Source organism: Drosophila miranda, chromosome 4, assembly GCF_003369915.1.
Source record: "Drosophila miranda strain MSH22 chromosome 4, D.miranda_PacBio2.1, whole genome shotgun sequence".
NCBI classification, from domain to species: domain Eukaryota; kingdom Metazoa; phylum Arthropoda; class Insecta; order Diptera; family Drosophilidae; genus Drosophila; species Drosophila miranda.
This window is the reverse complement of record NC_046677.1, coordinates 28,618,129-28,636,954: the sequence shown is the minus strand read 5'-3', so window position 1 is coordinate 28,636,954 and position 18,826 is coordinate 28,618,129. Positions and strand designations below refer to the sequence as shown.

General features: G+C 45.0%; 2 protein-coding genes across 7 annotated transcripts; both read right to left on the bottom strand.

Moving 5' to 3' along the window:
- Positions 1-6,942: 6,942 nt before the first annotated feature.
- On the bottom strand, positions 6,943-9,588 carry LOC108163713 (kinetochore and Eb1-associated basic protein). Of its 3 annotated transcripts, none has more exons than XM_017299159.2 (4): positions 9,443-9,588; positions 9,249-9,389; positions 9,020-9,184; positions 6,943-8,949 (listed from the first exon to the last, which is right to left on the bottom strand). In XM_017299159.2, exons 1-4 carry the CDS (start codon positions 9,499-9,501, stop codon positions 7,533-7,535), a joined length of 1,782 nt encoding a protein of 593 aa, XP_017154648.1. In that variant the 5' UTR covers positions 9,502-9,588; the 3' UTR covers positions 6,943-7,532. The 3 variants fall into 3 exon arrangements, with proteins under 3 accessions (XP_017154648.1, XP_017154649.1, XP_017154650.1); XM_017299160.2 differs by having other exon boundaries at positions 9,249-9,386; XM_017299161.2 differs by lacking the exon at positions 9,020-9,184.
- Positions 9,589-10,943: 1,355 nt separating this feature from the next.
- On the bottom strand, positions 10,944-18,792 carry LOC108163243 (E3 ubiquitin-protein ligase Su(dx)). Of its 4 annotated transcripts, none has more exons than XM_017298407.2 (7): positions 18,113-18,792; positions 17,848-18,031; positions 14,704-15,050; positions 14,495-14,637; positions 12,368-14,436; positions 12,099-12,297; positions 10,944-12,025 (listed from the first exon to the last, which is right to left on the bottom strand). In XM_017298407.2, exons 3-7 carry the CDS (start codon positions 14,960-14,962, stop codon positions 11,756-11,758), a joined length of 2,940 nt encoding a protein of 979 aa, XP_017153896.1. In that variant the 5' UTR covers positions 14,963-15,050; positions 17,848-18,031; positions 18,113-18,792; the 3' UTR covers positions 10,944-11,755. The 4 variants fall into 4 exon arrangements, with proteins under 4 accessions (XP_017153896.1, XP_017153895.1, XP_033248632.1 ...); XM_017298406.2 differs by having other exon boundaries at positions 17,848-18,010; XM_033392741.1 differs by having other exon boundaries at positions 17,848-18,112; positions 18,175-18,792.
- Positions 18,793-18,826: the final 34 nt, after the last annotated feature.

The window sequence follows — 18,826 nt, the reverse complement described above, 5'->3', positions numbered from 1 at the left end:
CTCTGCCCTGGTGCCGTGCTCTCTGTCCCATTCCTCCATCACTTTCAGACCCCCTGCCAGTGCGTGCTGCAATAAAGTGACCATAAAGCATTGCCTTGATGCTCCTGAATGTGTCTCATATAGCTCCTACAGCTACAGCTACAGCTACTGCTACTGCTCCTGCTACTCCTGATACTGGTACACCTTGGGCCTGTTTGGTACCATTTAACCACTAAGGCAATTATGTAATATGCAAATTGAAAGATTAAGCGCGTATAGGACAGGACACACTGAACAACGAAGTGGGGGTGCTCCAGGTGATCAGGAATAATACAGGAAACGCTCGATAGGAACTAAGCAAAGCTCAGACTGTCCTTAAGTTCTCGTCAGAGTGAAAGAAAGAGTTTTCACTCGAGATTAATTAAATTTCTTTAAGTTGTGTAGAAGTTTTTTTTCAATTTAGGAGAATGGAAAACTACAAAAAAGAATCGATGCAACCCACAAATGAGAATTCCGGCAGTTCCCTCTCCAGCATATGACACCTGAGCACCTGGACACCTACTAATCTTTTCAAGTCTTAACTTAAGGGTTTTCAATGTAAGACATAGTGGTACACCACTCCAAAGTGTCATCTAATCAAGACATCCCTCCTTCGAGTGTGCACTGTTCCATTGAAGGTTGGGTAACAGCAAAGTTATTCTGCCTTGCATCTCTCTCCCTTACCGAAGGGAGCGGGTGTTCCAGCAAATTGATTGCACTACCTTGGATTCCTTGGGAAACTAGGCTCGATTGAGACCCCATACATACCACACACCACACACACCCTGCACCCTTCCCTGTTAGTTGTACTCGTCACTCAGCTGTCTGACGTCAGTGGCAGGAGAGGTTGAGCACTGGACAGGGGGTTTGGGGTGCCCCTTGGCCAGCCCATTCAGTGTTTGGGTCCTGTTGTCTAGTCGCTTGTTGGCTGTCAGTTGTGGTGGAGGGGGCTTCGGCTTCCTCCGTGGGGATGTGGGGCCACAGAGCCAGAGCTGGCCCTTTTATTAGCCAAGAACGTATAGAAATGGAAGCTTCATTTATTGCCACGACGAGTACACCAATTTTCCATTAAAATTTCACCCCATTTCGGGGTGAGTGTTTGCTTCTGTGTGTGTGTGTGTGTGTGTATGACAATTGCATTTGCGCATTTCCGTTTCCGCTGTCGCTGTCGTTGTCGTAGTCGTTTTCTTTTGCTGCTACTGCTGCTGGCTCCTGCTTTTGGCAGCCACGAAAGCGGCCTTGGCCGTAGCAACACCACCACCAACCCACCCACCCACTCCCTTCTTAGGCACTCATAAATTGCCAGCTGCATTCATTCATATCTTGGTCGGCTTCCTACCCTGCCATGCATCATCGTCAGCGGCATCATCTACCCATTGAATTATGCGCCAATAAATTTGTTTGTTAAATTCCTCTTAGCCCCGAATAGAACCCCATACCCCAAACCCCTACCCCCTACACCATTCACACATTTTCTGCCACTCCTTTGTGTCTGTGCGTGAATCTCTTCTCTAGCTAAATTATATATTTAATTATTCATTATTCAGAGGAAATATGTACCAGTAAATTTGTGGAAATATTTGTTGAAATTTCCAGCTTCAGCAAGTGCGTCATTTTGTCGCCATTTTGGTGGCACACTGTCTCTCTCTTTCCCTCCCTCTCTCCCCATTTCTCCTTCCGCTTCCTATCTGGTCGTTCTTTTGTGTGTGTTCATTTGTGCATTGATTATGCAACAACAGGATGCAACTGGCATGCAACAGTGCGTATGATTAACACTAAATGCGTACCCTGTCAAAGTGCATAATTCAAACTGCCAATTGGCCAAAAAGAGAAAAAGATACAAAACAGTGAAAGAGAAAAGGGAGCAGAAGAGGGAGCGGAAGCGGGAGGGGGAGACAGAGAAGGGGAAAAGGATATGGAGCTGGAGAGCGTGCCCATTCATTTTTGAGGCTGGGCACATAATTTTGCTTATTTTCGCAATTAGCCGGAAAATTGATGCTGCCAAATCAGAGCTAATATTACACAGCGAGGGTGGATCGAGTAGAACCAATTGAACGATTGAGCTATTAACAAGTAACCTGGTTTCTGATTGCAATATCAATATAGTCAGTACGCTTTCCAGAGCATGGCATGGCTAGATTGAATCAACTAATCGATTCTGATAAGGAATACAACCCCAGAAATGCTATAAGCCCTTATAGCCTACGCTTCCGTAATCACATTTAGATTTAATGATGATTTGAGCCTGTGTGGAGTTTACTTTCGGATATTAATCAAGATTTTTAACACCACATAACCCTTAAACAATGGGGGTGGATATAAATTACGGTTTTTATGTCGCCCGGATAAACTGCCCTGAAATTATGTTTATTAAGGAAGAATGGAGATTGGAGAAATGCATCACACATGGCAAATCTTCTATGCATAAGTGACACTTTCACCCGCCCTTTAGCCTCATCCGCATTCTCGTCGCTTAGTGGGTGAAAGTTTTTTATGGCGCCACGTAACTCAAACGGGAAGAAAACGAGTGTGTGGTGGTGAGGGTGGGGGTGTAAAAAACTACTAAAGCAACCCACGTGAAAGTTATAACTTGGCATTAAATGCGGAAAACGGAACGTGGATAGCAGGGTGCTCACACACAAACACACACTCACAGATAGCCCCCGCACACACGGACGCAAGCACGCTCCCATAGATACACACATTTACAGCAATAAAATGCAGTTGACTGCAGCGAAGGAGGGGCTGAGTGTGGGCGTGTGAAGATGCTATCCCTCTGCAGAAGGAGGCAAACAGTAACAACAATGATGATCAGGGGCAATGTGTTGCACATTTTGGTGGCAAAGTTGCGCAAATGTGTGAAAATTGTGCAACGCACAAACAAACACACGCTCACACAAACACACACTGTTGCATAAACAAGGAGCGGAGGAGCAAGAGGAAACAAGGGAGACCGGAGGAAGCCGGAACCCGGAACCCGGAGGAACCTTGCAGGACGAGTGTAAAATGCAATTGAAAAATGCCACAGTTTTGCATAAATCAGCAGGAAAGCGCCGAAAATGGCGCACCAACAAGCAACAGCAACAGCAGCAGCAGCAGGAGCAGCGGCATCAACCGGATCCGGATTCGGGCCAGGGCACAGGGCTCCAATAATAACATGGAGGAAGACGAGCAACAGCAGCAGCAGCAGGAGCAGAACAGGAGGAGGCCAGGAGCAAGGAGCAAACAAACATGGCCGCAGGCAACCCGTAAACATGGCCAACATATCTGAGGGCAGGGGCATGCTACAAGAGAGAGAGGGAGAGGGAGAGGAGAGTGAAGCGAAGAGCGTGCCATGCAGCCGCAGATATAATTTACTGATAATGCAATTGCCGTTTGAGCAGCGCCACCACCGCCACCTGCTGCAATCCCTGTCCGGTTGTCCTTCTGTCCAGCTGCTGCTGCTGCTGTTGATGTTAGTGCTGCCTGCCATTGCTGTTGATGTTGCATTCCAGGCTAAGCCAACACCAGCAGCAACAACAGCAACACAACTTCCTGGAGTCCGGAAAAGCGCTGAAATGTGCAGAAAAAAATTGAGCAATAACGATTACGAATATCTACTCAGCAGAACGACCAGTGGAATGCCCTTTTCAAAAGGAGGGAGAGTCAATAAAAAGGAAACTACATTAGCCTTGGTTTCATATAAGAATAAGAGACAGAAACTAGAACAGCTACAGCTGGTGGCCTCGAGGTCAAACTTATCCATAATAGCCCTTTAAATACTGTCCTTAAATTGAGCCTTGCAGCTTTGATTCATGCTGTATGCCTTCGATTTTGTAGGCTCTCCTTAATTCTAGAGAGAGCGCTAGACGATCCGCTTTCAGAATGTCGGCAAACAGGTATAAAGGTCGATGAACAGATCGATAAACAGGTACTAACCATGTTCATCTATTTGGAGTATTAATTAAAAGTTAAGAGCCATATAAAAACATTCACTCAGAAATATCCTTTATCTTTAGTAGAGGGGAAAAGACACTGACGATCGTAAAAGAGATCCTTTATTATCTGCGATTCATTACAGTGATGTCTGGTTAAATGAAACGAGCTAGTTATTGCCCAGAGAAGTGGAGCCTGTCAAATATAGCGAACGTGGCACAAACTGCATAAATATTGCAATGCCATGACTCGACGATGCCTGCGATGCCTCCTTGGTCATGCTGCAGTTGACATTTTCCTTTTTTTTTTTGTTGCACTCCCCACTTTCCTGAAACTAGAAGTGGAGTGGAGTGGTGTGTATAGAAAACAGTTCAGTCAGCGAGTCGAGTCAGACCGAGGTTGGGCTTTGCTACGCATACAAATTGCATTTGCTTCCGTTGCGGGATTCCAAATTAAAGCGCTCCCTCTCTCTCAATCGCGCTATAGCTCTCTCACACTGGAAATTAAACTTAAAGCAGAGTTTGTACGATTGCCAGAGGACTGGGGGAAAAGAGCAATCGGTGAACTTCGAAATTAAGGGGAAAAAAACCATAAGAACAACAAAAGAAATGACTTTCCATTAGAGTGAAGTGAAGCAAAGGGAAGCCAGAGAAAAAGTGTCGTTTGATTTTCAGCGATTCCCTCTTTATACGAAGGAAATTGGCAAAACAAAGCGCGTTTCGTCTGTTATTTTTTTGCGCGAATACTTTTTATACCCTTTAACAGGGAGTATAGACATTTCGATAGGTTTTGGAACCCTAAGCATCAAAGGTCGAGTGGATCCATATACTTTTAAGCAGAAATCCTTGCCATTGTATCATGATTTATACAAGTCCAACACCCCGAGAATGAGACACTATATTTAACTGCTTTCATTCGAACAATCGGTCGAAATGCAGGCCTTTGTAAGCACTATTTATTGTTCTTAAAAAACAGCCGATCCAATTCTATTATCAGCTGCTTCATATGATTTTATTTACATAACTAATTCAAATCATTATTTTACAGGGTATACATCCCTTCGACTCTCAAATAAATCCCCTAATTCTTGTTGTTTTCGCGTATTGTTTTTGTTTGTTTAACAATTGAATGGCTCTGAAAGTTTCTATACGCGTATGTATGGGTCCTCGCTCGCGATAGTACTAGAATATCATGTCATGTTGCTCTCAACTTTAAGCCCTACTCGTGCCTAATTAACTCAATTCCAGCTTCCCAGCTTTGGAAATTCTTCATTAGCTGGAAGTCAAACTTTACGATATGCGATTATTTCAGTCCAGTGCCTGGCTGCGCCTCTGCAGCCAGCCGCCTGTCTTTTGGCCTTTCAGCCAGCCCGCCAGCCAGCCTGCCGGATGCCTTTATGAGAGCAGGCTGCCTGCCTGACGAGGTGAGTGTTTGTTTTATGAGAGAAAATAATGGGTACTGTACTCCCTCATGCGGCACATAGCCGCACCACTTCAGCCCCACACCCCAGACCGCAGAGCATAATTGTTTTGGCCCGAGTTGGCAGCAAGTTTTAAAGGTGTGGTTAGTATTCATACAAGTGCCCCCCAAAAAGTACAGTAGTGGGGTATATTATTTTCTAAAAGGAAGAAAGAACTACGTACCTACTATGCTATCGCTGTTTCGGGACTAGATCCAAGATCTGATTAAAAATATTGTTGGCTTATATTCAGTATATTCATCATATAGTCACCCTTACATATGAGGCTTCTATAACAGGTTAAAGTCTTTGAAATATTGATTTTTGTTTTTTTATTTGTTTAAGCAGTGCGCTTGGATTTTTTACATTTACTTTAATGAGTGCAAACATAAGCAAATATGGAAAATATTTCAGTTGAACTCTACACATTGCAGTTCCTATGATATTCTAAAATGATAGGATCGGTTAGGATCTCTTTTCAACTGTATGATAAATTTCAATTAGATAAATATGATTAATGGGAATTCTCATAGTCGAAATAAATATTTGAAATATGTATATCCTTTCAACTTATTTTGGTTACCGCCCAAAGATGCCATCCACACGCTCACTTACCTTCCTTTCCTTCACCTGTCCACCTGTCCTGTACACCATACATATACCATACGTATTCGTGTACGTATACACCCACACTCAATCCCATATTCGGGGGCGAGTTATGACACTCTAGTTCAGAACAGATAACTATTTCCCAGAGTCTGGAGAGACTCGGAACTAACTATAATCTGGGCATATCCACCACAAACACACACACAACACAAAACATTTTCTTTAGCTTTGGCACGGAAAATGCATATTTTTGTGGATGTACGGGTTTTGGGGTATAGTATGTTTTTGCTTCAGTTGTTGTTATTGTTTAATTTGCGCAAAATGTTGTATGTTTTCTTGGGCGGGGCTTCTGGCGGGGGCATTGTTGTTTTTGGACGGGAATTTGCATTCAAAATTTTGCATTGTACTACTGTTTGCTGTTGGCTTTCACATTTCCATTACACTAATTCATGTATTTTATTACACTTCCTTGCTTGCTTGCATTTGCCTTGCCTTGGATTTGCAAAAGGCTTTAAACATTTTGTGGCAATGAAAATAATTTATGCAGCAGCTCACTGTTTAATTGCCACACAATATACCTACACATACATATACGAGTATATATGTATATGTAAGAGCTGCAACAGTTGCAAAGTCGGTCGCTGGGGTTTGCATATCTTCCAGCTGAGTAATATGATTATTAGTTCCACTCTGGGGCACAAACACAGACGCATTATAAATCGCACCCTCTAGCAGAATCCAACTCTTCTTTCTCCTCCCATCATCCTCTTCAGCAGCCTTGCAGGGTCCTGAGATCTGAGCCCCGACCACTAAGTTAATGCCAATCCACAAGGAACACTTCTTCCCCACCAACCGCTGACTGACAATAATTATGAAGCGGAAAAAGTTAATTTTTATGAGGGCTCCCCTTGAAATACACTTACATCATTAGCCGTATAATAAATCAGGAATGTGGCGTTACAATTATATTGTATGTTTTTTACATTTAATAGCTTGTGGAAAATTGTATTTATACAAAGCGGATTGCCTTGAATAAGGTAAGAAGTTGAATACAATTTAAGGTTATTAAGTTATCATTTTTTGTGTGTAAGAGATCGTTGAACTTAAGCTTGAATTTGTATTTAAAAATTTAACATAGTACAAATATTGCCATAGGAAAGCATTTTATAGCTTGCCGAGTTTTTTTTTTATCTTTCCGCTTATCCAAAGAGCTATTCTCTTTTGGAAAGAGTACAACTATTGCCAATGATTCATTCAAATGTCAATTACATGAACTTAAATCCAGGCCATGGGATCAAGGCAGTGGCAGTACACAGGAGGAGGGGCGGGGCTTACTGTGGCATACAGTTGACAAATTCAATTAAATAAATCTGTGAAATTCAAGGAGAAATAACTAAGCTCCAAGCTTGATGTTTGGCTCAAAGTGAAAATTACGAAACACGCAAATATTTGCTTAAATTAATCTCGTATGAGATTCAGTTGAATGTGAATGTGAGTGTGAGTGTGCTGGTGCGTTTGTTTAACTAACTCTTTATCTCGCCGGGGGCTTCCTGAAGCAGCCTGCCTTGGCCACAGTAGAATCCATAAGGTGGCGCCAATGCTTAAGCTTCTCCAGTCGCTCTTGTATCTCCTCCATTGATGGATACAGCGGCAGCTGAAGGGATTTAGGGCAGCTTCCTTTGAAAACCAACGAGTACTCAATGTTCCGCATTTTCACGTTGAAGGCTTCGATGCTGTTCATTAGATCTCTGCGCGAGTGCTTCCCTTGCAGCTTGGCGATGCTTAGGCGCTCGAAAATATCCTGTTGCCGCCGACGGTACACCTGCAGTTCATCGGAGCGCTCGGCATGTAGGTCCAGCAATCTAGCATAATCCTGGTAGCTGCACCTTTGGCTTCGAACACGATCCTGCAGGGACTGCAGGATTTTCTTCTTTCGCCAGGTTTCAGTGCACAAATGGCTGAACTTCCGCTCATAATCCGAGGACTCGGCCAGTAATGACTTCAGCTCATCCTGGCAGTTGGTTAGCTCTTGCTGAAGTCTGTCCTTTTGTACCAACTGCTGCTGATCCGTTACCGTATTCAACTCAAACTCCTGTTTAAGCTCTAGTTGTAGGGCTTCCAACTCCTGCTGGAGAGCAGCGATATCATTGGAATTGCAACATTCCCGTAGTTGTTCATTTCGCTTTTGCTGCTCTAATTGAAGACTGTTTTCCTCTCCTTGCCACAGATGGTAATGCCTCGCTATCAGCACAAAGGTTTTCTCATCATCCAACGAGTCTCCGACAAAGGGAAACACACAAATCGCATCCTGTTTTGTGCCGACTGCAAAATCCAATAGAAAGTCCAGCAGGTCCAGTACATGACCGATGACATGCTGTGTTCCCGGCATCAACAGCCAGGTCCTGTTCACCTTCTTGGGATACTTGAGCTGCTGCAGAGCTTCAATCAGCTGCTCCGCATAGCAGGCCTTACTCATCGACCCCACCGTTGCCCCAGAGAGGGGCAACAAATGCCTCACAATGCTCACAAAGTCCGCAATAGTCATCTGGCGCAGCCGTCGCTCCGTGCTACTGCCCCAACCCTCCAGCTCGTGCTGGAGATAGGCTGTGAGCCTTTTCAATTTCGGCCCCACCGACTCCTTGCCCTGGTCGTCCCTGAACTCCAGCCGTCGCTTTGTTATGCCTAACTTGGTTATGTGGGGCGATGCAGATGTGGATGTGTGCGGCAACAGCTGCTGCTTGCGATACGAGAAACCAATGGAGGGTACCAACAGCCTGTTTGTGGTGATGCCTGGTATTGGGGATTTGTGATTTTGGCGACCTATTCTCGATGCGGAGGCAGGGCGATGACATCTCTCTCTCTCATCTACCCTACGCCATCGCTCCAGTAGCTCCTTGGTGCGCACTGGTTGCGGCTCTGAGCAGGGTATGACTGCGATGCTAGGACAGCTATGGGTGTAAACAGTTTTTGGCATCAAACTTTGCTTTGCCTTTCACATTGTTGAAACATTTTACATACCGCATCTCTGGTGTTCTAGGTATGTCTCTGTCTGTCATGTTTCCGCATGCAGAGGATGGTGTGCGGGCTGCTTTGGATGCAGATGACGCCTGACGCTGTCTCTCTAGCAATTCCTTGGTGCGCAGCGGAATCGGTTCCAAAAATTTAGGACTTTCAGTAGTAGAACTGCGGAAATTTAGAATTTCGAATACTAAAACATTGATCTGCACGTACGTGAACTATTACTAACCGCATCTCTGGATTTTTTTGTTGGCCTACTTTCGATGCAGAGCATGATGCTGTGCGGTTCGCCTGCCGCTGTCTCTCTAGCAGTTCCTTGGTACGCAGCGGACGCGGTTCCGAAATCAGTGCAAATCTACCAGGATAACTGCTGAAATCTCGAAAATGTTACATTTATTGCCAAGTACACGAACTGTTACCAACCGCATATCTGGTGTTCTGGGTATATCCAACAAATCCGCAGATGTTTTAGGCACATCCATTCTGATTTTGCGGTGTTTTTGAATCTAAATTTTCACAATTCAATCTGTGGCGCACCACCAACAACAAATACAAACAATCGACAGCTGTCGACAGCTGATCATCCCTGTGAATGGCAAAAGATCGCCTGCTATAGATGCTCTCGATAACAATACTCGCCGTTCAATTTAAATGTTGAAGTTAAATGGTTACACATCAGGAAGCATTTAAACAAAGGACCTACACAAAACGATGCAAATATGCGATGCAGTGCAATGCGCAGTCAAACAATGGCATATCCATGGAATTTGGGGTCTGGTTAACTGCATTTTCCACCAATTATGTGCCACACTTCGCTTAGCTTATATGAACTTTAAAAATTGTATCCGTTGGCAAGGCAACGCGAAACGCCCAGGCCCCACTACAAATGCATAAATCATGAATGAAAGTGAAAATTGGTTGCACCTACCAGGCGCTCCCAGGTGTAAACGCAAACACTCCTACTCACACGCTGAGAGGCGACCACCAAGCCACCACGCCACCATGGTTCCTGCCCTTTTCGAGGGGCATAATTACAAAACAATACAAGCGACGGGGGCCTGCAGCATCCTGGAGCCGAACACCATTCCATTCCATTCCCAGCGGCAAGCAACAAGCACCAGTAGCAACAACAAAAGTGGCAAAAGGTGTTCGTGTTGTTTGGGGCGTGGTTGACTTTTTATCTGTGTTTTTGTTGCTGCTGCTGTTGTTGTTTTGACTGCTGCGTTTTTGCAATTTAACCGCAATAAATAATGGAGAAGCTTGTTAAATTTCCCTTGCCCCCACACAAAACTCGGGGGAAAAATGTAGGTTAGGCCACGCCCCGATGTGACTATAACGATGATGTTATCACTGGGTCTTCCCTCCATTTGTGGCTGGATTCTGTAACCGATTTAGTGGCTGGGTGGTTCTCGTCCTCTGGCACGGAAATTCCAGTGTTTTCCGCGCATATTTCGTAATACATTTTAATTGCGAGACATTAAAAATGCAATGCCAGGCTGGCGCATACCAGAAATGCGCTTAAAATAATTACATTTATTGCCGCATCAGCACATTTAGATGTTGACTAAGCAGATGTTCGGGAGTGGATTTTTGGACATACCCCAAGGGAGGTATCCATCAAAAACCATTGAGAAACCGTCTCGTATATCACTAAATAATTTTGCATTTATTTTATATAATACAGTACACATTGCATTAAACTAAATAAAATCTATTTAATATATAATATATATCATATATATATATAATATGTAATCCGTACACAATCAACGCTTCTTCGCTCACATGCAAATATACGACGAGTATAATCATTATCGTTATAGTACCCCTTCGAAGAGGGTATTATACATTATTATATATACGTATACATACATATCGCTCCCGTTGATCCGTTCCTTTCCTCCTCTTTCACTACTTGTTTAGCTTTTGTTAACAACAATTATTGCTATTTGAATTTATTATTGATTTAATTGTATTTTGTTTGCCTGTTTAAAACCCTAAACATATTTTGTTACGATTTGCGGTGTGTTTTCTTCGGTGTTCTTCATCTCACGATATCTTCTGCCTCTTCTCTCTTCCTCTCTGTATTTGTGTGGGATATATATATTTAAAATATAGTTCTATATATAAATATATATAGTATTTGTGATGTGTGTGTGTTTGTGTGTATATACGACGTTAAACAATTGAACATTTTTAAAACAGTTGCACCTTGGCGGCTAGTAAACCCAAAAAGTTCCCCTTTCTTTAACAATTTTCCGGTGTAAATCTTTTTCGTGTCAAACTATTTACAATGCAATTATAGGGCAACAGTAAGTGGGGGCAAGGGGCAGGGGACGAGGGACCAGGGACCAGGGCTCGTTGTAAAATTGAACTAGAAGCAAAGAATCAGAAGCGGGGGAGTGGTAGGGGTCGTTGCAATCTTATGGCAAAATACTCAACACTCGGATGCGATTGCGGGGTGTAAACAATTATAGATTATAGATTACAGATCTTTAGGTGGTAGCGAACATAGGAATTATATAGACACGACAGACGAAAAGTGTTTCTGTGTGTATACAAAGTAATACATATACATATTTATACGTAAACGTAATAATAATAACAGTAACTATATCAACGCAACCATGGACGTTCGTTCACAAGGATATGAGGATGGGTGTATGGGGGGTGGGGGACAGGCGCTCAATTGGAATTAAACATTAATCAACAAACCGACCAAAAATCAACTGCCACTCATTCCTGGCAGAAGCCTTCAGTCTCCTCAATGGCAAAGGTCAACTTCTCCACCAGCTGGTCGTAGCTCTTGTACGGCGGCAGATCCAATCTATTGAAGCACGTATGCGACCGCGGAAGCCAGGTCTCCTTGCCCACCTTCTCGATGCAGAAGCGCTGCGGTCCATTGGAGCCCATCAGCTCGGCGAAGCCACCCACAGGGACACGACACGTCCCCGTCACAAACTGCAGCAGACGGGCGCGCTTCTCATTGTCCGTTTCACGCACAAACTATGTGGAAGGAGATAGACACACACGGATTTGATAAGTAGAGGAACGAGAAACCCTCTAGGGGTTCACTCACCTGCCAGAACCAGACAACCTGCTTGGAGTTGCGATTGTAGTGCCTGTAGATGGTATTGCGCTGCCAGTCTTCAACGTCCACATCCTGCATGCCGCACAAGATCAGCTCCAGCTCGCGCTCATCAAAGTACTTGAGCCATTCCAATGGTACAACCTCATTGAAGCCCTCCAGGAAGGTTTTAGTCTGCTGTTCAATGCCACTAAAAGAGCAAAGAGAAAACCAATTGAAATATACATATTCGCTCTCGTTCATCCCTTCTGATAGTTTACCGTGTCATCCTCCATTCCGTCATAAGCGTTATATATTCTTCTTTGTTCTCCTCGTTCACACGCTCTTTTTCGCCATTCTCTTTCAGCTCGTGATGGATGATCTGTCCGAGGACTTCAAAGTCCACGCTGAACCACAGTTCGAGGCCACACTCATCGATGTTGTTGTCCTTGACCCAAATAAGCGAATTGTAGAATTCGGGATCAATTGTTTCGATATCCTTGATGGTCAGCTTCTTGTTGAGCATCCGCTTGTAGAAGGGCATCGTAAAGCCGCTGTAGATGAACCGTCCATGGTACAGGGCCATGGCAATGAAGCGTCCAATGAACTTGAAGTACTGCAGATGATCGGGATTCACATAGGAGGCGGGATTGATCTGCAGACTGTAGTTGTTCTTGTTGGCGTACTCGAACAGGCAATACATGGGATTGAGCACCTCGTGCGACAGTAGGAAGAACCACTCCCTGGACACGCCACCGTAGTCGAGACCCTCCTCGCCGCGAAAGATTATGTACAGGCGGCGACGCAGCTCGTAGGCGGGCAGGCGCATTATCTGATGGTACGAGTCCTCGAAGAGCGTCTGCCGCGTCACCGTAATCTTAATATGCGATGGGAGGGCATTGCTCTGGCACAGGTATCGGAACTGCGACAACTTCCAGCGGAAGCTGCGCTCATAGGCACGCGGAACGCCATACACACCCTTCGCGCCCTTGGGCGCACCCGGACGCGGATCCTCGAAGGTGGTGCGCCTCGTATTGTGGTCCACAAAGAAACGCTCGCCCGCTGCCGTATAGCGTATCTCCCAGCCGGGGGGTAGGGGGCCTTCGTTTATCAGGCTCACCTCCTGGCCCTGCGTGCGAGGATCCTCCCATTGGGTGGTGCGATTCTTGTGGTTCACAAAGTACACACGATTGTCCGATTGCACTTTCTTCTCCCAGCCATCGGGCAGCACACCCAACGCATCCTCATCGTCCTGCGTCACTTGGGCGGTCACTGCCGTCGGCTGCTGCTGCTGGGAGTAAAGGTACCGCTGATTGCCCTGCGACACTACATGCGCGCGCTGTCCCTGCCAGTGTTGGAAGTGCATCAGGCGCTCGCTGTTCGGCCGCTGCCATGTGGTCTTCCGTGTGTTGTGGTCCACGTAATAGACGCGTCCCCGCCCGTCCTTACGTATCTCCCAACCGGGCGGCAGCGGCGTGGGTTTCTCCCAGTACGTGGAACGTGTATTGTGATCCACATAGTAGCGACGTCCGTACTGATCCAAGCGTATCTCCCAGCCAGCGGGCAGCGGCTCATCATCCGCCGGCTGTGGCTGCAGTTGGGGATCTGTGCTCTGACTTACAGGCAGTCCAATTCCCGCCTGCTGCTGATCCATCGGTACTCCTTGTCCCGCTGGCATGTAGACACCAGTTGGCGGTGGTGGATTCTCTGGCATCACGCCATTGGCATATACCTGGGTCATGGGCCTGGGCTGCGGCGCCACAACTGGTGCTGGCGGCTGTTGAGGATACGGTGCTGTTTGCGGCACAGCCGCTGCTCCTCCTCCGCTTCCATTGACCATCCTTAGGGGTTGCTGCTGCTGCTGCTGTGGCGGCGGCTGTTGCTGCTGTTGCTCCCACACTGGTGGGCCTAGAATGGCCGCTCTGGTATCCACACCATTCGCACCCAGTGAACGATTGGCGAGTGTCTCCGGATTGCTATTGCTATTGCTTGAGCGCAGCCGCATCCTGGCCCTTACTCCGCCGTAGATCATGCAGCTACGGCCAGCTGAGGCTGGATCGGTTAAGGCCGGGTTCACCGCCTGGACGGCATTGCCATTCTGTTGGACCTGCAGCTTGCTCATGTCCAGCTTCAATCCGTTCAGTATGGCCACAAGTTCGCCGCTCTTGGTCTGTCGATTGTCCGACTTGGAGGTGACAAACAGATCGATGGTCAGCTCCAGGAACTCACAGCGGCCGTTGTAGTGCTGCAGGATGTGGGCTAGATTGATGATGCGCTCCCCCAGCATGGCATCCTTGCGGAAACTTGAATGATCCAGCACCTTAAAGTGCAGCGTGGAGTTGGGCGTGATCTACAAAGATGGCAAATGGGTGAGTTTCACTTATTTGAGCTTTACTTAGTTCACTTACCAGCACTGTAAACTCTTCATTCCATTTAGGGAGATAGCTATTCTTGACCTGATCCGTCTTTCGCTTACTTTTGCTATCGATCAGCAGCTCCACATAGGGATTTGGCTTGAGGAAGCCATTGTTGCGCAGTGAGGCCTCCTCGACTGCAAAGCAATAAAAAGTGGGCTTTGAGGTTTCTGATTGAATTTCTTTCTTGTTTTGGGACTCACTTGTCACGCTTAATTGATGATATCCTAAATTGGCAGCACTGCCACCACCGCCACCGCCACTCCCATTACCACCGCCACTGCTGCTGCTCAAGTTGCTGTTGCTAGCACTGCTGTTGCTGCCACTTGCAGCACCCACACTTACACCCACTGGATTGCCCACGGTGGCTGTGGCCACACCGCAGTTTAATGTTTGTCCGCCCTCGATGATGCCACCAGCACCGGAAGCTGCACCTGCTGGCAGCCCATTTCCATCGGCCATTTGTGTCGCTTTTTGTGTGTGTGTGTTTGGTCGTCTCCTCCCGGCTAGCGGCTAGCTCCTGGCTCCTTGGACGCTGCTCCTTCGGGTGCTGCAAAAAGAAACACACAGAAAATGTGAAATGTTGAACGAACTTCGTACCAATTTCGTAAAAAGCCCCCAATTGATAACAACTGATAAGATTGGTGGTGACTATGCAGGTGAAGGCTCCGACCGAATGGGAGTTCAAGGTTCTTATATTCTTATAAATATTTTAAAGTGCATTTTCAGCAAACCAAACTCACTTCCGTTGCAACAAAATTAAGCTGCGAAAACTAGAACTCTTTTTTTGGCTGGTTTCCTCTTTAGATCACGTAAAGGCTTTAATCTTTTGCCAGCTTTGGAGATAATTAAAGCTCTGTATATCATTATGAAAGCGAATACCGATAAGATAAACTCTGTTTAACTATAGTAGCTGATGTACTATACATTTATACGACAGTATGGCCCCACAAAAAAAAATAGCCTTCACTCTTTTTTTGCAAAGCTCTGAAGTTTGGTTGGAGAATTCTGTTGGGATTTCTTCGATTATTCATCAGATACGTGTAAATCTAAGACCACTGACCAGGCCCTGGCACATGCAACTGTACCCTGTGTTATACATGCATACACAAGGAGAAAAGAGTTAAATGTTTAAACATTGAATGTTTTAAGCCCTTTCTCGATGGATAAGATATCCTATAGGAGTGCCCTCTTGGGGCGGATATCTGCATAAAACAAGTAGAGCAAACTAGAGAGCTTCACAGACTTATTGGTCTGAGACGGACTGTCCATAAACTACCGATAAAATCTTAAGTTTTCCCATTATTAACAACACCACATCGATCTATTGAAAGTGAAACCTTAAGCTCTCCCTCTCCCTCCTACTTACGGTCACAGTTCTGTGAAGCACCGTACCTCGAGTTATTAATTTTTCGCCTTTAATTTGCGGCTGTCATGGCATACAATGTACATTTTCCCCAGCCAATGGGCCTGGTCATCCATAATTTTGATAGCAAACACCCAGACACGCCGCAGGCAGTGCACACACAGCACACAGTAGAGCAGACACAATGGACATACACAATAGATTGTATAATACTCCGGTAATGCGGGGACCGATGGTGTGACTCATCAACAAAAGGGGGGGGAGGGTGTGGGAAACAACGGTAAACCATAGTACCTATACAGTTTCGATTGTTGAATGGACATTGCATATTGCATATTGATTTGATTGCTGCTTCGTTTGCTTTTGCTTCTGTTGTTTATTGAATGCAATAGTCGGTGATATCGCCTCAAAAGTTTTCTGAGAACACGTGAAGAAATGTAGACAGACGCATGTACACGTATATTTTTGTGGGAGAGTGTGTGTCAAGTGCCAGGCAACAACGACAGTTTGTTCAATTATGAAAAACGGTCAACTGTGCTGAGAGGCGCCAAAGACAGCTGTGATTACAATTGTAGAGCGCTTCGAACAAAGTCTGCTTGGTTTGTTGATATTTAATGAAAACAGCAGAGAGGCACATCATTTAGAATGCAATTAGCACTGGCCTTCGCTATGCTTTGACAGCTTTATCTTGGGCAAATATTATGTGCAGAGAATGTTATCAACAAAACGTCGGATGTACATATGTATAAAATACAATTCATTTAATAACAATAACAAAAAACGCTCTATATGGGTGTTAATTACATTCATTGTACATATTCTGTGTCTATTAATTTTATAAGAAAATCTGATTGTAATGGATGGATGGATGGGTGTCTAATGGCTAATAATGTGCAACTTTCTATAGCTTTTCTAGCGCTAACTAGATGCGTAATTTATCTGGGATTCAGAAAATTCTACAAGCGAAATTCTGCTTCGCTAGCATTTAGTCTTCCGACTTTCGAACGAGAATCTTTGTATGAGTAGGTCGTTTTTGTGGCTCTCCTGATTGTCAGATACATCTACATGCACAAATGATGATTCATGGGTGATGCCCCATCTAGCATGTTTCATGCAGAATATTCTAGATCTAGTACGCGTGTTGCATACTGCTCGAGCAATAGAATATACCCTCAGATATACCGCTTACTCCGTATTGGTGATAGTAAATGCTTGAAAACAAAGAATCGAAGAGTCGCCTGATAGGGGACGAACTTATCTGCGAGGGAAGCACAGGCGGCGGCGGCCATTATGGGCAGAGTGAGTGCACTAGCAGCAGGAAAAGCGAAAATGTGTAATCAGCGAGGCGAGACGCAGAGGGAGACAGACACAAAAACAGTTGCAACAGCTGGCGGGCCCGGGTTCCGCAGTGCTCCGAGGGCAGAGGGGCTGAAGTTGTCAATAAATCAAGCGACAAAATGCATTTTTAGCGGCCGGCGGGTGAGGGGGTGGTATCTGCGTTAGTGCACCTGAACTACACACACACACACACATATACACTCGTATCAACTTGAACTTCCATGACGCTGCCGCTTCCATATAGAAATATAGTATCGACCGATTGGTACACGCACTAGCGCACTCACACTTGCACACCCACACATACGCCGCTACTTACAATTACAGTTACAAATATTCGTGGTCATGTAACGCACGGCAAAAAAAAGCTGCTCCCTCGCTCACACATATGCATCCACACATGTGTGTGTGTGTGTGTCACTTTTTGTTTGTAATTGAGGCAAAGGTCGCGGCAGGGTATGAACCGGCCCTTGCCAGAAACACCAACAACACCTTGGAGAATGTTACCCAAATGGAAATTCCAATGCACAAAGGTGTTTTGCATGCCTGCAAACAATTTCCATTTTCATGTGTACTAACTGGGGGTCTGGCGTTTTTTTTTTTACGTTTTCTTCTACCTGCGCCTTCTTTGCCTTCGACTTACCTTCTTCTGGCGCTACTGCTGCTGCTGCTGCTCCTATAATTTGTATGTGTGTGTGCTCGTGTGTATTGCTGGTGGGTTCTGGGCCTGGTTTTCTTGGCTGCTTTGCGTTGCGTATTTGTTGCACGTTTATCCGCAAAGCAGATGGTTTTCCGCTGCGTACTTTCTGTTATTTGATAGTGTAGAACTAATAGTTTATTTGTTATTGTTTTTTTTTTGGCTTTGCAGCAATTTCGTTGCCAGCTTACAAGTCACAGGTGTACCGTACCTACGGAGCGTCATTTGTTATTCGTTTCGAAGCCATCTCGTCATTTTTGCTATCCTATTTACCTTGTTTCTTGTTTTGTAAAATTTTAATTTCTGCACTTTCCACTAGTGATGTAAAAAAACATCGAGGCATCGAGCATCGATGTTTTTCTGCCGATGTTTACTGATATTTTCCGATGTTTTTGCTGATACCGATGTTCAGTGATGCATCGATGTTTTGCAAAACATCGGTAGCTTAATTTCATATCATTGCGTATTTGTCTTTTGTAAGCAGCAACACAGCAATGCCAAAGTAAGTAAACATTGACTTAAAATGAATCAAATTTACTATAGATGGTATACATTTGTTTAAATATGAAACTGCGACCGCCGTTAACATCATTCGAAGGCAACCCGTTGTGTGTTTGGGAAGGGTACTGTTCAGTCACAGACATATACCTTATTAATATTACAGAATAGACAGTACAATCTCATACACAAATACTCATAAATATGACGACACGAAAATTACCTTAGCAACTAAGAATAGACAATTGCACTTGTAAACTCGAACCCACCAAAAAGGGTGAAGCAATAAACTACTATTTACTCTATTGCTGTCAAGTAATGAAATGAAATGTAACCACCGCACAGAGTAAGTGAACCCTATCTAGGATACCACCTCCGCAGTCCAACTGGTTCAAGTTCTAGTTGCGACGACCAAACTGTAGACGGT

Excerpts from the sequence above, each read along its gene's own strand:
- LOC108163713 (XM_017299159.2), bottom strand. The coding sequence starts at position 9,501 with ATGGATGTGCCTAAAACATCTGCGGATTTGTTGGATATACCCAGAACA. Across the intron at positions 9,390-9,442 it reads CCCAGAACACCAGATATGCG|CAGTTATCCTGGTAGATTTG; the intron begins GTTGGTAACAGT and ends TCGAGATTTCAG. Across the intron at positions 8,950-9,019 it reads CCTAGAACACCAGAGATGCG|CTGTCCTAGCATCGCAGTCA; the intron begins GTATGTAAAATG and ends TTACACCCATAG.
- LOC108163243 (XM_017298407.2), bottom strand. The coding sequence starts at position 14,962 with ATGGCCGATGGAAATGGGCTGCCAGCAGGTGCAGCTTCCGGTGCTGGT. Across the intron at positions 14,638-14,703 it reads TCATCAATTAAGCGTGACAA|TCGAGGAGGCCTCACTGCGC; the intron begins GTGAGTCCCAAA and ends ATTGCTTTGCAG. Across the intron at positions 14,437-14,494 it reads ATGAAGAGTTTACAGTGCTG|ATCACGCCCAACTCCACGCT; the intron begins GTAAGTGAACTA and ends CCATCTTTGTAG.